At 35.7% G+C, this 18,415-nt stretch overlaps 1 protein-coding gene across 1 annotated transcript in view; it reads right to left on the reverse strand.

The window, feature by feature from the left end:
* Positions 1–4,906: 4,906 nt before the first annotated feature.
* KIF6 (kinesin family member 6) overlaps positions 4,907–18,415 on the reverse strand; it is a 154,857-nt gene continuing 141,348 nt past the window's right edge. The window contains exons 18-22 of the mRNA XM_088524309.1: positions 17,598–17,733; positions 15,956–16,044; positions 9,561–9,650; positions 7,590–7,696; positions 4,907–4,923 (exon numbers count right to left, since the gene is read on the reverse strand). Of these exons, the coding sequence (XP_088380435.1) occupies positions 4,907–4,923; positions 7,590–7,696; positions 9,561–9,650; positions 15,956–16,044; positions 17,598–17,733 (439 nt within the window). The remainder of the gene's footprint in view (positions 4,924–7,589; positions 7,697–9,560; positions 9,651–15,955; positions 16,045–17,597; positions 17,734–18,415) is intronic.

Genomic DNA, 18,415 nt, shown 5'->3' on the forward strand with positions numbered 1-18,415 from the left:
CTTGCCCTAGCTTTAGATTACAATATAGGAAATAAACAAAACAAGATTCTTCACAGAAGACTTGAATTTATGTTTTTTCACAGGCAAAACAAAAAACAAAAACAATAACAGAAAAAAACCTCCAAAACACCCTCAACTCTGTATCTGAATTAAAGTCAAGACTCAATGATTTCCAAGTGAGTTCTGAACCTGGCAGAATGAGCTCAGTAGGCCTTACCACATGGAAATGAAATTTGGCTTACAGGTAAAAAGGCATAAATATAATATGACAAAAAACCAATACTAGCAGATCACATTTGATGATAGCATGACAAAGCACAATGTCTAATCTAAATTCTTTTGGTATTCCTCCAACCATTTTCTGATTAAAAAAATAAACAGAATCTAAGTGGGAAAACATTCTGAATAAAAAGTGTTGAAAGCAAAATCAGTTTTGAGAACAGCTGAACTTGGAAGTTATCACAAAGAGATTACAGTTCCTGTGCTTCCTGCCAACCTTGAATGCAAGGTTGTCCTTAGTCTCAAATCTAAGGAAGTCATTCTCAAAAAATGTATTTGAATCCAGATATGACCAGGATCTCCTTGATTATTGCTCACTGAAACAGGCTGCCCACAGAGGTTGTGGAGTCTACGTCTCTGGAGATCTTCAAGGCCCACTTGGACGTAGTCCTGTGCCACGTGCTCTAGGTGACCCTGCGTGTGCAGGGGGGTTGGACTAGATGACCTCTAGAGGTCCCTTCCAATCTTAAGCATTCTATGATTCTATGATTCAGTTATCAATTCTTCCTCCTCTCATACTGACATATTATGTGATTGACCCACTGGGGCCCAGACTATCCACAGAAAATCTGAGTCATTCTGGAAAGGACGGATATCAACAGGACACCCTGTTCTACTGTATTATCTGGAGTAAATGAAAGGATTCAGTGTTCTCCAACTGCTCGACCTGTTGTCTTTACTGTCCCTGACAATTCTTAAACATGGATATACTAAATGGATAAACCTAAAATAACTGGCATGGTTTCCTACTGTGTGTCTCTAAATTATTCTGCTACTGATTATAGTGGTATTTTTTCTGGCCTTCAGAATACAAAAAAGCTATTTCTAAAATAAACAATGAAATGCTTGAAAGATACCTTGGCTGATTCCGTTTTACTGAAATTATTGTTGAAAAACAAATTTTAGGACTAGTTTTCTGGAACAAATTTCTTTGAACAGAATTAGATGACAACATGAATGTAAGGACCCAGGGGCCTGTTCCTCCACAGGGTGTGAATTCAGCCTTAACAACTTGTACATGGAAGTAATGAATCGTTTTGACTTTGTCTTTCACTGCAAATTACTTTTAAACTCTGCATTTCGGAGAAGAGTTAAGGAAATTACTTAGAAGTATGGTAAACATAAATAAGTAATATACCACATTAATTTATGGCATGACATGGCCATCTGGCAGTTTTTCTGCTGTTGATTTTGTTCTCACTCCATATTTAAATCAACAATTTGACTTACTGATTTACACTCATATAGATGAAAGGACGGAACTCATTCAGATAAAGGGTATAAGGAGCCTCAGTATTTTAATGGTATTTTTCTTAGACAGTTTCCATGAAAAACCTGTTGTTTTCTTGACTTCTATGCTGTATTGGAGATATATGTTGCTGTTTCAACCTTTTTTTTTTTTAATCAACATTTGGTCAAACTGCTCTTGATCCAAAACATAAGTATTTAGCTTACAGTTTGTGTCAAATGAAACACTTAAGGTGCTAAAAAATGAAAAGAAGGCAATCTTTAGAAAATCTCAGGTTGTGGTCCCTGACAGCAAGTGAAAACGAAGATTCAGTTAAAATTTTTCAATTTTATTTTGCTGGTATCAACTCAATGCATCAATAATAACTATTATAATTTTCTGGCTTTGCTTGTCTTGTTGGTGAAATTTCAAAACAAACATTACAGGAAGTGAAACAGAAAAAAATAAACATTGGAAAAGGTTCACCTAGCATTGATTTAAACCACAATAAAAGTGATTAATATGAAATCATCTAAAAATAGAAATTGAATTGTTGTCATTATTAAAAATGAACTTTGAAAAGACAAATAAATTATACATAGAGCTACCAAGCATGCTATAGCTATTAAGCCATACCCAGATTTTCTTTTTGTTGACATATGTATTCAGCAGTTGGATAGTTGGTACAGCTGGCACTTATAAGAGCTTTACACTCTTCTGTTGACATGCCCTCTGTTTATACTATTGATACAAACACTTGCATTTTATGATTGAGTAAACCAGGCAGGAACAATAAGATCTCTTATTTGGGAAGATATTACAAAATATACTTACACTGTTACATGTGGGAACGTAGGCCTCTGAATGATTCTGCAATGTGGCAAACCCTGGAGTCCTTTCCAATCAATTTAGAAATTACTTGAATATAAATTACTAAAACAACTAGCATTGTGGCCAACCAGAGTTTCCTGATGCAATAAGCATTTTAATGAAAACAAGGCTTAGAGGGGAATTCAGTAACCTTTGGACATCTAGGAGAAGTCCATCAAGAAGATGGGGCCAGGCTTTTTACAGAGGGGCATGGTAAAAGGATCGGAGACAGCAGGCAGTAAGGGGATGCTCAGGCTGGATATAAGGAAACGCTCTGATGAGGACAGTCAAGCAGTGGACCAGATAAATTGCCTGAAGAAGCTGTGTAGTCTCCAAGCTTGGAGGTTTTCAAGACCAGACTGGACAAAACTATGAGCAACTTGATCTCATAGTTGATGACACTTGGAGCAAGAGTTTGTATTAAAGATCTGAAGCTGCTTCCAATCTGAATGTATTCCTATACACCCAAGAGAAAACATTGAAGAGGAACAGGCAGTTGATTAAAAAAAAAAAAAAGAAAAAAAGCTCTTTTCTTATGACTATTAAATATCGAAGGCCAATTTTCTGCATTTATTTATATGATTTTGTATTACCAGATGCTCTTTTCATGTGCACTGGTACAATCTTAATCTGAGATCATTTTGCAAATCAGGCATGATTTTGCTGATACCGATAATCAAACATCACACCAAGTTTAAAAATAAAATAAATAAATAAATTAAAAGACCAGAAGATTTTTAAACAGGAAAACAAGCAATCTTCTCTGTCTGAGATTCAGAGGCTTAGTAAACTGACAGCAAAACACTGGATATATAAACATAGCAGTGTTACATACGTTGCATAAGGATAACACTGAGATAATCTCTCTTTATCAGTTACTCAGAGATGTTGGAAACATTTAAAGGTGAAAGGAAATTATCTACTTTACCAATAACTCTCTTTTGGCAATATCCAAATAAATGATCTGTGATGGGTATTTTACTGAAAACAGGAAAAGACATCTACATCAGTCAGCAATGGCTGGAGCCTCTGGTCCTTCTCCAGCCAGCTACCTTAGATGGGGACATGTTGGTGGCCCTGCTCACCATAGCAGGTCGTATAAACATTAATTCAGCATCACTGGCAGAACAAAATCTCCAGCGAAGCTGACAAACAACAACAACAACAAAGAAAACCTGTGGCTTTTTCTACATCTCACCAGTTTGTCAAACTCTCTTTCCCTTTCTGAAAGTAACTGGAGATTTGACTGTCATTTTACTTTGTATCGCCTAATTCTGTGCCAGCTGTGCTGAATTTTACAGAAAATTGAAATGCATAAAAAGGAACAACAGTAAATATTTCTTTATTGGCTGCATCTTAGTTATTAGTTTGATAAACGTGTTTCTTCTATGGTTCTGAATACGTATCAGTTCATCATGTGGTTCCAAATAATTCTGAATTTGTCACAGAATCATTAACAGCAACTTTGGGAAATACACATCCTTGAGAATGCTATATGAGTCCTGCCAACATATTGCTGTGTTTTTATGTGAACAATCAAAACCCCTCCAATTATATGACTGTAGGCTTAATGCTAGCATGAAAAATGGTGTTTCAATCTGAAAATATGCACTTCTCAGAAACAGATTTTTTTGCGTTGAATATTTGGATTGGTTTTAATCTGAAGTGTAAATAAAGACTACAGTTATGAAGGAGAACTGTGCTGCATATAATGTGTAACTGAATTTGTGAATTGTCCTGTCTTGCTTTAAACCTATCAAATGCCACTGTTTCTCCCGAAATCTGGATATTCTGGGAGGGTGTATATTTTAAATACAATTTAAGCTATTCAAGTGAAAAAAATATTCTAATTTTGAATCATGGAATTTCTTTCCAAAGAAAATTAATTATCATATTACAACACAATCTACGTATCTTAATCATCTAGTAGGAAAGCTATTTTTTGGGAAAGGGAAGACATAGAGATAATTCATTTTCTTTAGCAAAAGGTCTCAAAAAAGATTTTGCAGGTAATCCAGATATCTACTATTTTGCACAAACATTTTTGAAGCCATCTGAACCATAATAAATCTGCATCATGCAGATCCTTTCGGGTAAAACCGATGGACTGAATTTGTTTGCGAGGTTTCACATACAATTACCAAAGAAGAAAAAAAAATCAATCAGTAACACTAATTCCTCCCCAGACTGAAGATGTAGAAGAGCATTAAAACATTAGAAAATTTTGACATTTAGAAAAACACTCCACAAATTCTCAGTAAACAAACATTCTTGGAAAATTCCTGTTTAGTTGTTTTAGATTTGCTAAATGTTAATGTAAGCTAAAGATACTGAGTGCAAAAATTCATACACCATCCTCTAGGGAAATGTATTTTTCTGTCATATGCAAGTCACTTTTTTATCTTTACCAATTAAAGTTATACATACAAAGCAGTTATTGGTACCTGGTTTCTAAACAGAGGAGGAAGGTAAAGAAATCTTTAACTACTTCTAAAAGTAAATAGTGGTTTTCACTAGAAAACAACTTGTTCACTTGTTCCCCAAGCCTGCAAGGAGATAAAGAATCTGTTAGACTATATTTCAGGACCTGTCATCAGTTTTAAAATATTCTTGCAAACAAACACAAAGCAATAGAAAGAAAAGATATTTTAACTTAAAGGTTTTAAGATAAAAATATCACTCATCTTCTTCTATGCAGTTTTGATTTTTCTACTTCAAGACTGAAAGAGGTAGGAAAAGGGCATGTTTACAGAGTAGCCTCTGTAAAAAGCTTTCCAGTGTTGAACAGTATTAGCAACCCCAGAACGCCACTGTGAATCTACCCACATTAATTCATCTCTGTTTAGAAAGTAAATGGTCACAATCTACAGGCTGAGCTAATGTCCTCTGAGACCTCTCATTCCCTCTCCAATATTACTATCACCAGGGATATTGGGCATTCCCATGCTTTCTATTTATGAAATTTATTTTCCACTCCATTGACTTCTGCACACATTTTATCCTCTTCTCAGCTAATGCAAGGTGGAGCCTCAGTTTGCTTCTAAGCTATTGATATAATAGAACAGTTTGAAAGGGTTAGGATCAATAAAGGAAAGAGCTGGAAATATGCTGACATTTTTTAGACCAAGCAGACCTTTGTTTGGCTGGACCAATGCTTTCTCATGTTGTTTCCTGCAGGGTACTCTTAAAAAGAGATTGAAGCTCTGTGGAAATAATTGTACAGGAAAAGCACCCATTTGCTCGTAAATGCTGAAATGCTTACTGAGGATCTTGGTCAGAGAGGGTTTGGCCAGGAGAGAACAGTGTGCTGGACAGGGACTCAGTGGACTTAGCTTCTATATGGCTTTGTGGCTTTGATATGAAGCCACTCAACAGTGATTCTGGACCAGTTAGTTAACATTTCTTTCTGCTCTAGTTTGGAGCTGTTTGAATTTTGCGGGGGAAGAGTTCTATGAGAGACTGATAGCATGTAACACTTTTTTTTCTCAAAATATGCCTTCTGAATACATTCCGTTTTTTGGTGCCTTTCCTCTCTGCTTAACGTTCCCTACAAGCTTGTAATATATGGATCACATGTAAGAAAACTTTTTTCTTCTTCTCTTTAATTTTCTGTCCTGCCTGTATGTAGTGACTGGCTGAACTGCCAGGATGACCAGAGTGAGCACTGCGCAAAAGCTACTCAGATCACTTCCAGCCACTTCATGCAGGAGGTAGCCCATCTAGCCTAATTGAACTTCAACACAATTCTAAAAGTGTTCACTGCTTCATTTTGCAAGAGTACTTTTTATAGTACTTTTTATAGCTTGGAACCTAATAGCTCTAGTCCCTTCTCAAACTGATGGATGATGCTAGGTATTAGTCTGTGGCTGGAAAAAAAAAAATAATGTGGAAGACAAAAAGGCATTTGAGAGGTACATTCCTTATAGATGATCCCTAGAGTTCCCTTCCAACCTTAAGGATTCTATGATACGGCATGATTCTATGATATGGCATGATTTAGGAGGTGATCACATGATAAGTTATGTTCCTGTTCATTAGATAACTGTACTTCAGAAAAATGGATCGTATTTGGATCTTCTAAAGGCCTTAAATGTCATCTTAAGGCATTTATCTCTAACCTGCTCCTGGTGAGCTACCTACAAATTAAATCTAACTTCATTTGCAAAAGAAACTTTACAACAGCTTTTCTAAATTGAACCAAGAGAGAACCCAAAGCCCATGTGTGTTAAGTGTTTGCTTCGGGTGGGTGCAATGAGGCTGGTTTCTCAGCCACTGTATGTTTACCTAACATTTCCCTGATAAGCAGAGTGATACCAAAGACCCACTTTGTGACAGTGCTAACACCATCTGCCAGGTGCTGATTGCTTGCTGAGTGCTGCTGTCATCAGCACCCCAGTGCTGATGGAAAGTTATCGCTTCAGTGACCACTGCTGCTTTCATCTTCTCTCTAGTTGGTTACTGCCACTAAAAACTCTTACTTAAAAAAATAAATAAAAAGTAAGAAAATCTCAGTCAGTTTCTCTTTATCACAATGAATTACTTCCGGATTACCTTGCAGTGCCACTGTTGTGCATTTAGTGCCTTCTGCATATTGTCAGTTTTAATTATTTACCCTCTATGATTGTTTTCAGTACCTTACTTGGTGTCAAATACCCACAGAAAGTTTTACTGCCTTTTGGTATACTGAAATACCTGTTAATGGAAGACTCTATTAGACACAGCAAACCAGTCTGCCTAATGAGGTAGGGTGCAATGTCATCACCTGCATAATCTTTATTTGGTGTCAACTGCTGCAGTTAGATTAATAGTGTTGAATCACAGCAGCTCAAAATCAGGGCAGATAGCTTTAAAGAAAATGTATATGGAATATTTTAGAAGTATGTTAATTATGAATCAACAACGCAACAGTATTTATTTCAGTGCAATTAAATATACTATGTGGGCTGCATAGGCATACCTGATGCAGAAAGTTAATTGACGGTGGTGGGGAAAAACAGGCAGTCTTCATAGTTTTACATTGTAGCACTGAGCTATTAAAATAAATACATGCGAAGAACCGTAAGTGTTTTGAGCTGCTGAGGACACAGTGCAATGTATCTACCAGAATCAATTCCCATCTGTGCCAGTGTAAATGTGGACTAAAGCTATTTTGGCTTTGAAATGATGTATTGGAAATTTCGATTGGGCATCTTATTTTTTTGGAAGAATTTACCTTTCTTTTGCAGGATGTTCTCTCTTGCTTTAATGAAAGCGAGGATGTCGGCATCAACCTGACTGTCTCCAGTCAGGGGAATCGATGAACTTGAACTTGGCAGGCTCCTGAAACAAGCAAGTATATTTGCAGACTCAAGCTAAGAATATTATTTTTTTCTATTGCTGTATCCCATTGCTTTGTTCTGCAGATATATTGGCAGAGATGGCATAGTTTAGAGGAGATTCAAGCTCAGGACATCCTATGTAGATCCTTAAAATTGGTCAGTAGCTTTCTGGTTTGGTAGGGCTACAAGCTTACTAATTATGAAAGATCTCACAAAGAGGGAAACAAAATGACTGCTGTGCCAAAGATTTCCTATCAAGTAGAAAAGCTTCATATAGTGGGTTTAATAAAGAAGGATGTGGGCATGTCATGTGTATGCTGCGATAAAAAGTGCTGCTATTTATTTGAACAAAGCACTAGTATTTTTGCCTACTGTAAGGAAATTAAGTTTCCATGTACATACAGAAGTAAGCAATCACATGTCGTGTGCTGACAGAAACAGCTACTTTGTGGTCTTTACTTTCCAGTATGGAAATCTTGCATCTATGCAATTAAATTATTGACTTACCTCTTTTCTTTGATAGCCTCTCAATTGATATATTATGCTATGGTATAGCATGATGATGCAATTCTATATGATCTAAAAATTTAACTTTGTTTAAAAAATAATTAATGCATGACTGGTGAATTGAGAAATATAATAATAAAACTTGTATCATCAAAGCACAACAGGAGCTATAGGGAGTAATTTTATTTTTATGTAATCCAATGTTGTAGTTATAGTTATTTATTTTGTCTGATATAAAACAGAATTCCAATATCTTTGTCTTTGTACTACTAATTAAGTCATCAATTGCTAGATTACTGAACCAAAATGTAAACACTAAGGAAAAGTTCAGTGAAATATCTGTTCTTATATAATTCAACAAGGAGTTGTCATCATCAAGCAAGGACTATTCTCTTATCAATTAATATAAGGAATGAAAAATGCAGATTATATTTCGGAAGGTACTGCCAAAATTCTCCTTTAACTTCTCTCTTTTTTTTCTGTTTTTCTTAAACATGAATGTAATTTTAAAACAGTTTTGGCAGCTGAAATTTTCCATGATTTCTTTCTTTTCCAGGGGTGGATTATTTTGGAAAATGAAAAAAAAAATCTTCCTATTTGTTCTTTCTTCTGTAATAAGAAAAATAGAAACCACATTTTTCCTAGGGGTGGTAATAGTCAGAACTGTTAAAGTACAATAAGACTGTAACTTCTGGAAGTATACTAACTTGGCATGGTATTTTAGTGGAGGAACAGGTCAAGGAAATGAACACAAATGAAAAAAGAGAGAAATAGCTAAAAAGAAAAGGTAGTTTCTGCTAACCTGCTAAGTTAATTTTAACAAAAACAGCACCTCTTTTGGGAAAACATAACATACAACCTTTGTCAAGCCTGACACACTCGGGCTCCTGGTATCATTTTGTTTAACCAGAATAGTTTGGATGAGGGTACCTCGAAATAATTTAAGGAAGTACCCACAAGGAATCTTACCCAAAACTTTGTATTAGCATCACAATTAGGGCAACAATCACAAGAATGAAAAATCTCTGTACAGTCTGTGACTTCTGCAGTACCTACAAATTATTCTGTCTTCAAATGGTTTTATTTTTTTTTAGGAGGCTCTTTTTTCATGCTGAGAAGATACAGTCACCATAACTTCTCATAACTCATAGGGAAAAACCCTCAGGACAAACAAAAAGTCACCTTTTTCCTACCAGTAATGCAGATGTTTGGTGTAAAAGTATGGTGGTGTTATGGAATTTGGAGGAAAACTCGCAATTTCAATTTTCTTTCCCATTTTTAAAGAGCCTGTGAGTGCTATCTAGGGGATATATTACTTACTTACATTTTCCTCTGGATAATTCAGATACATTTCTTACCTTGATTTTGAAGTTGGGTAACTAAAAGTAATTGTACTTTTATTCCCAGCTGAATCTTCATTAGGGCTGTTTCTTATGGTTTCTGAAGAACTGGAATGGAAGGGGAAATGAAAGAAAGAGTATAGCAGGAACATTAATACATGCTAAAGAACTACAAATAAGCTGTTTTTCAAAACTTTTTTTTGAATCTATATAAAGCAGTTGTTTTCTGTAAGAAAGAGAAATTTAGTTGAATTCATGGGATGACTAGGTTTATGTAGAGATTGAGCTTGTAAAGATTATACTTTAGAATTTGCCTTCTAAGCTGGGCTTGTAACGCATTCAAATGTATCTGATGTACAGTTGCTGGAGACATATTTAGTTCCCAAACTAACTATTAGCCAAGTGAAGCTTTAGCTTATTTTCCATTCTTTCTTAAGTAAGGAAAAAATATTACCAAAATCAGTAGGAGACTGGATAAAAACTGAGTGAGGATTTTGGATTGTGGCTTATTGATGATAGCCAAATATATTGCAAACAGCTGTTGCGCATTCCTGTCCCTACAGATATCATTATCAAGGAATCTCACAAATAGGAAAGCAGATTTCTGCCATGAAATGTCTAGGGACTCTCTCTTTTCCCTGAAGATATACACATTTCCCGTGTCAACCTTTTAGAGAATTTGGCTAAATATGGAATTACGCAGTAGTAGGACTGTTTCCAGTAGATGGCAGGATTGGCAAGCTCTTGCTTTTCTAACGGCAGTAGTATGTTCATTGTTGGCTGATGTATTGATATTTCTGGCAGGGAACTTGAAAAAAGAAAGAAATTTATTACTAAAATTTTACTGTATTACACTGTGCCAGGTTCAATTTTGTGGCAGATATTGCGCCCAAGAGTATAAGTCATTTTCAAATGAACAGCTCCAGGTTTACTGAACATTTCTCTTTAACTCCTCAAGTCCCATACCATTTGCATGCCTAAATGGATTAAAATAACATTGAGACACAACCTTACTCTAGTAAAGCAATAGCGTATATAATGTTAATGATATTCAATACTTTATTATGCCTACATACTAGCTAGAAAGAATGTGATGTTACTACCTACTGTGTGATTTAACAATATCTGTGATCATAGTTCTGCTTTAGGATTCCTTGATTTTTTTTTCCCATTGATTTGGCAGTTTTTAAGACCTAAATGACTTAGGAGCTTAAATTACACTTCGAAAAAAGCAATCTGGGTCTGAGCACTGAGATACCAAGGTATTCAAGTTTCCTGCAGTTTACTAAATTGTGATGAATCAGCCGAGCCATACCAAGCATCCATGATTGTTCTCTTAGCCTGGAACAAATGTAAGCTGATGTCATGTAATGTGATCCTTTTTCATTGCCTTTCATCAGTGAAATAAGCTTCTTGGGTTTTTATTTGCTGTGAACAGAGTGTGCAAGTTTATTTACTGTGGGTGAGTTGATGGAGCTTTGAAGTCATGGTAGCTTATATATTTGAACTCCTGTTTCCCATTGAATTTCATTGAAAAGTAGTCTCCAGAATTATCAAAACACCTTTTTAAAGGTGACTTTTGCCCATGTTCTGTTAAAAAAAAAAAAAAAAAGATACTGAAGGTGCAACATGGCTTGGCTTCTACAGACCTCATTTTCAGGCAACTCCTTCTGGACCTAGGACAAGATGCCTAAATTCACCTTGGTGTGCTTAGGGAAACCTGGAAATCTGAGGAAGCTGATATTAAAAAAAACTTAGATTGAGATAGCTGATGCCTAGATCTAGGAAATTAACAGCACAAAGCTCACAGATGAGCCTTAAACACCCACTCTCTGACTGCAGAGTTAGGGTCAGACATGCTTTTCTGTGGGATAAAAACTATTCTGCAAGTGGCAGCTTATGTCTATTATCTGTATGGACTCAGGGTGCTGCTTCCATATAACAGGTTAATGATTAGAGAGCTAATCTGTGTTGAGGCAAAAAAAGATACATTTGCAAGATTCAAGCTGCTTAAAATATGAACATTTTTGTATTTGCTTGCAAAGTCAAATTTGGACCCATTTTCAAATTTTTAGATGAACTGTTCGAGCTAAATTATTACCAATAGGCACTAATGTGGAAACCTTTGAAATGCCATTAGTCAAACATGTTATTCCCAGGTCGTATTTCTTTATCACAGAACACTTTAGAAAACTGTCATGAATGAAAAATTATCAAGATGGAAAACACTGCAAAAAATGTAAATGTTTCCTTTGTTTCACATAGCTAGTTCATATAGCCCTAGTATAGGGAGTGAATTTTACACTTCAGGACAATAAATATTAAAATAACTGATGCTAAAAGTCATAATGGAGCACAAAGAGTTATCTGAGACTATCTCCAAGAGATTCTCCAAGGAGGATTTTGAAGAAGCAGCAGGACAGCCAAGAAGTCTGAGATCAAACATGCTGTGGGGCTTGCTGGAATAGGATAAATGAGATTCAGTAAAAGGGAATGAGTAAGGTTAACAGACAAAGATCTAACTGAATTAAAAATGAATGGATCATCCCTTCTGAGAGAAGAAATCCAGAATTCTGAAGAAAGTTTGAATAAGTATCCATCAATTTCTTGATTCCAGGAGAATGCAAGAACGGTTCAACACTAGTGAAGCTAGAATTTTAGTGAGAGTAGTGACTTGAACAGATCTGATAAACTTCTTGCCAGTGCACAAGAAGAACAGATGAAGATGAGCAAAACATTGTGCTTGAATTTTGGAATGGAATGGATCTTGGAATACTGAGCCTGACATACTTTTAAAGACTTTTTTCCAGACTTGACAGGTTACAACCAAAAGATGTAAATGTGCATATGGTAAGAGTTTCAGCTAACACCACCTCTTTATTGCAGAGACAATACGGAGAAGCAGTACATTCTTTTCCACAGTTGAGGAATTTTTATCACGTTCTTATTGAAGAAAATAACTTCCTGTTGATTATTTTACATTCCGCTATTTGTACTGTGGCTCTGGGACTATCCTGATAAGGCCCTTTTTGTCTGAAAGACAGTGATGGGTCATTCTTTCTCAGCTTTGTACAGCTCTTCATTGAAATTAATTGTTCTGAACAGATGAGATTTGCTATTTCTATAGCCTTCAAAGGAAAGACATATACAAAGATTATATATAATTGGGAAATCATTGAATCTGCTCAATAGTTAATGATAACATGAGTCTGTAAGCATCATATTATACAAACTACTGGTTTCAACTATTTTAGTATATCAGATTTAGTAATATGATTAGCCTGTTCAAGAAATAGCTTTCTTATGCAGGGGAAGACCTCATGCCGAACTCACAGATAACCCTTTGGTTGCCCTTTCCTTCAGCACTGTGTTCACTGAAATCAATCAAGGTTTGCTGCTTACTTTAATGGTAACAGGAAAAAAGCTTATGTCTTTTAAACCTTATTAGCTAAGGCAGAAATGTACCATTTTGTATCTCCATACAACATAGACACATTTTGGCACTTAACAATTTGGTCTTTTTTTTTTTTTTCAATTGAAAAACAGACATGTTTGGCCATAAATGGAGCACCTTGTACGTGAGTGTACCCTTTTTAAGCCTCACAAGGATTACCAAGCATCCCTTCCCTGTTATTTTAGTTATAAATTCAGTTAATATAAAATATGAGTCTATCACATTTTCCTCTTAAGACTTAATTGCCTCTAGCAATATGACTAAGGTACGTCACACAGTAATAATGCACATAAATTGTGCCCTATAAGGTGGTTAAAAGATTTTGTTCAAACAAAAATATAAGTCTCAAGATATATTATGGAATATATCTGCATCCTTGATGTTCTGAGATTTATTACTCAATTTATTGAGTCTGTATTTATATCAATGCACACTAAGGAATTTGTCTGAATGATTTTAGCGCATACTTATTCTGTCATCAGCAGCCTTAGATTTCTTACATGCAGCCCATTAAATTTTAGATCTTATGTCCTCTGAACCCATCTGTGAACTGATTTCCTCCTTGGAAATAGATTTTATTTACACTACATTATGTATATAAAAATACAAAAATTAAAATCCATTTCTGCTTTTGTGACCAGTTATTCTGATGGGTGAAGATGGCAATATCAGTTTACAGAAAGAGGTTGTAGATTTCTAGGTGAATTAGAAACAAAGAGCGACTGGTATCTTCTCCTCACAACAGTGAGAAGAAACTGTAGGCTAAGACTTATCCTACACAATTGAGAGAATTAATAACTAAAATTCCTGTTTCTGCTTGATTCAAGGAAATCCTTGGGAAATAATTAACATTCTACTGTTTTATACTCTTGCAGTCTGTGAAATTGGAAACTTTTAGTCTACCGTTGTTTTTTCAAGTAGGGAGAAGAGTAAGTTTTCAAGCACAGTGGGATGTTAAGCCTGCAGCTGCCCCTCACAAATTGTAGAAATAGTGCTTCTAATCCCACATACATCACTCTGGAAATGTACCTGTGTAAAATATGCTTAAACGCATAAAATAAGATCTACTCTGTGCAACCACAAGATGGAAATAGCAGTTGACTTCAAAAGACCATTGCCTGAATACCGATAGAGATATTATTAGAGAGCAAAACTATATTCACTATGACTCCCTTGACAATTTCAGTTCTAGAAGGTGAACATTCTGGATCTATGATATGCTTATAAGGATCATTCAGTCAACCTCATTCCAGATGTCCATTAGTCAGATGTGATGGAACTGTTTATTATGAAGAACATGTGAGTTTCTCCAAGAGGCCATGTGGGGTGGCCCAGAACTATGAAATAACCCTAGGAACTTAAAGCAAGAATACACCTTCCCATGTTCTATTCAAAATGTTAGACAAAATTTTCTGAGATTTCTGCTCTTATAAACACAAAATGGTAAAGATATTTGAAGAAAAGTTTAAAAGAAAAGCATACAGATACCAATTAAGCGTTTTTGCTTCTGAGCTGCGGAAAAAAAGAATAAAGAATCATCACTGTTGCAAGACAGCCACCCATTGCTCTGAAAAGCCCTTGGGCATTATCATGTGTGCTTTTTGGATCCAACTTAAACTACAGAAGATATCACTGTCCTAAGCAATTAATCAGGACACCAACCAGAAATGATCATTTCCAAGAAAAAATATGGGGCAAAGAGGTCGTGCAATTGCTCCCTTGTTAATTCAGTACGAAGTTAAGGAGGGTAACTCAAGTGACAGTCATGGGTTGTTTGAACTAATTGATTGCACTGAAGTACATTAAAATCTTCTCATACTCTTTTCCATCAGCATCCCTGTGATAGTAGTTATGCTCAGAATAAAACCAGAAATGAACAGCTGAAAATAGATCTTAAACCATGTCCTTTTTTGCAGTGAATATTCCTCTATCTTTAGAGAACACACTGAATAAGAATTGCAGCAGAGAAGACTAAAGTCATGATTCATCACTCATAGCCATCTGGAAGCACCTTCTTAGATATCATTAGAGGATTATGTTTTTCATTCTCTCTCTGCACTGATTGTAGAGCATTTATTAGAGCTACCTGAAAGGTTGCAGTAGAAACTAGAATATATATTACAAATTTAAGCAAATCACAATATTTATCATTTAATAGCATGCAGGATGTATTTTGCTTGCTAAAAAAAAAGAACCTCAAAACATTTAAACACAGTAAAGCCGCTCATCAGGAAATGTTAACCGTATAGTGAGAGGGAGAAAGAGAGATATAGGGATGAGAGAAAGAGAGAGGAAGAGAGACCATTTCCATTTATTGTCATTAAATGTGGAAACCTGCACATTCAGGCATATTTTGCTTCACTCTTTCACTGCTATGAAAGACCTATTAGTGCAAATTTAAATTAGAGGTTTTGAAGTGGCTGACGATGAAATAAAGAGGATGTGCTTTACATTTTTCTACTGTAGGGGGTGCACCAGTGTTTTATAATACCAAATATAATCTCATTGTGGCATAATACGCTACAGAAATGTAGCACCAGGACATTTTTTTCAACAGCAAATCTAGGCTATACATTACAACATTTTTTAATATTTTTTTGTTTGTTTGTTTTGCAGCCCCCTAGATATATATATTGCAGTGGAGACGAAGTCTTCTCATATAGCAAAATCCACTGATAACAGGCATGCTTTTATTCATTAGCTGTCACAGAGTTCCTAGGAATGGGTCTCCTAAGGTCCCAATGCAAACATGTCAAAAAGACTCAGTTACAATAAGCTACCTTCAATACAATTGCAAAATAAGTGAATGGTAAAAATTCATTTTCTACACCGTCATTTTTCTTGTAACTGGAAATGCAGTATTTGAGCGATGCTGGCAAAAGCAGTCTGGTGTACTGCAGATTTAACAAAATTGCTTACCTTACAATTAAGGAAGGAAGAGAAAAAATGAGTATTTTACCTGTTAGTAGATAAATGTTCTGAAGATTTGATAAACCGGGGATTAACTGCTACAGTTTTGGATGCATTAACCAACTCTGGCTTTTCCTGCTGGGTATAGATTGAAAAACAAATTATGTAGCATAGGACTTCTATAGAGCATTTAATATTGGCCTACAAATCTCAGTAATAACAAGGTAGTCACAGACTTGCTTGAAAAATCGTAGGGTATTTTCTTCACTTGGACACACACTACTGAGCAAAGAGAAGAGTGTTTAGAATTGGTTTAAGTATTTCTAAGCTCAGGTTTCATGGTTTTAATATGTAACAGCACATGTTGGCTGATTTGATTTTCTTAGGGAGCTCATATTCCTATCCTTCCTATTCTGCTAGGAAGCTGAATCTTGGATCTTTCTTGTTAAGGGATAGAAAAAAATATGCTCCAGTGGATCCAAGAATATTACTTTCAGTGCTTTGAAAATTCTAAATTTGTAGACAGCAAGGTCACTAAAAGATATCCTCTTTGCCATCTATACGGTTAAGGATTTTAATCTGAAAAGTATTTTGCAATGGTAACTTGATTTTAAGCTAGTTAGATGGCACTTGATGGATACGTTCTTTATATTAAGGTCAGTATCTATTTTATACAATTTTATTAAAATTACAGCTAAAATTTATTCTCATTAAATAAGTGCACATAACTGCACACTTTTTATTTGCAATAATTTTTCCTGGAGAAGTAAATCTTCTCTTCCAGTTAACAATATATGCAATGGATGGTCTGCACTTGGCACTTTTTTACTTGGGCTGATGTGCCTTTCATTGCACCACTGTGCTGTGAAATGCCATGTCACTGCTTGAACATCATAAAAACCCCTCATGAGAAGGGGTTCTCATGAGAAAGCTGACTTGTTTCAGTTCTCCCTCCAGAATCTCTGGCATTGTCTCCTTTGTTTACAAAACTGCACATCTTTCAGCCTGTCTCAATCTGTTATGAGCTTCATATACATTGTTTAAAATATTTCTTTAGCTTGTTTTTATACAAGTCGTTAAACTAGAGGACTCTGTTTCTGCTGGGTTCCTAAATAGGCAATGATACTTGCCGTGGGATTCAGCTAGAGAGTTGGGGGATGCACACTGTCCTCAGAATCAGTGGCCCCCTGGGAACTGGTTACAAAAAGGTTACAAAAGCCATTGCAGCCACAGAAAGCTAAAACTCAGCTATTCTTGCTGGGTTTTGCCCATATTACAGCATGACTGCCAACTTGTAATACACTCAAACATAGCCTAAGCCTGACAAAATTTGAGTTTTGCTAGCAGCAAGAACGATGCTCTTCCCCAGGTCTCCCCCATTCATTTTATGTTCTTTCAGACTCTGTGGCATTTTGGGGACAATTCTTAATTTTTGCTCAGGTTGTCTGGGAGGAAGTCAAAACTGAAAATAGAGTAGGAAACAAGAGTTTTGTTTCAATTCTATTAACTTTCATATGAGTATAATTTGCATTAGCTGTGTCAGATTTACACTTGGATTAATAGAGATGAATCTGGCCACAGGTCCCATCCTTTAGCCTCCCTTCTGTCTAACCAGTTAACTCCTACTTTTAGCAACACTTGAAGATGTTACATTTGCACAAAAAAGAAAGAAAAACAAAGCAATTTTATACCTGTAGTTTTGTTGCCTCTTCAGACCACCAGACTTCAAAGTCCTTTTGTAGCTTTACCTTGGCCTTTTCCATGAGAAGCTGCAGGTGCTCAATCTCTACCTTCAAGCCTTTCAAGCGATTGAACATTGTTTTGTAACTAATAGGAGAAGAAGAAAGTATATCACAGGTTTTCCAATATATCTCTGAACAAAGTCCTTTCTCACTAGAACTACAACATAATATGTAATAAACGGAGTTTGTGGGGGAATAGTGGAGGGAGGAAGAGGCACCCCATATTTTATTAGAACTTTCATGAAGCTGTATGTAATATAAATTTATCCTGAAAAAACTTTTATTTCACTGAAGAAACAGTGAAGTTCAAGTGAGATTGATACTAACAACTAAAATAGTCCAATATATCAATTTGACAATATCAGTCAAATATATCAATTATTTCTTTTGATTTCTCAGCTTGATACTGTTAATAGAAAGCTGGCATGCAGAGCCTGGATTCAATTAGAAGCTGTGTTTTTAACTACCTTTCAGTCAAAACTAGGCCTCTTGTCTAAGGTAGGGTTGTGGATTTACCGACAGCATAAAGTAGCCAGAAGTTTCCTCACAGATTAGAGCTAAAATAAATGCTATCAAATTACTTGATATCATTGCACATATTTTCTTTTATCATCCTGTCCACTGTTGAATTAGAGCTAACAGAACGATGGGTTAAGCAGTGCATACTCTGCATATTATTTATATTTAGTCCACCCTGTAGAGTCTAGAGGTTTTCTTTAGGTCGGGGACAGCAGGATACAACATCTGGAACAACTGACTTGGCTCAC

Source organism: Tinamus guttatus, unplaced genomic scaffold (assembly GCF_059628265.1).
Source record: "Tinamus guttatus ecotype Peru unplaced genomic scaffold, ASM5962826v1 Tinamus_guttatus_pri_ptg000208l, whole genome shotgun sequence".
Lineage (NCBI taxonomy): Eukaryota > Metazoa > Chordata > Aves > Tinamiformes > Tinamidae > Tinamus > Tinamus guttatus.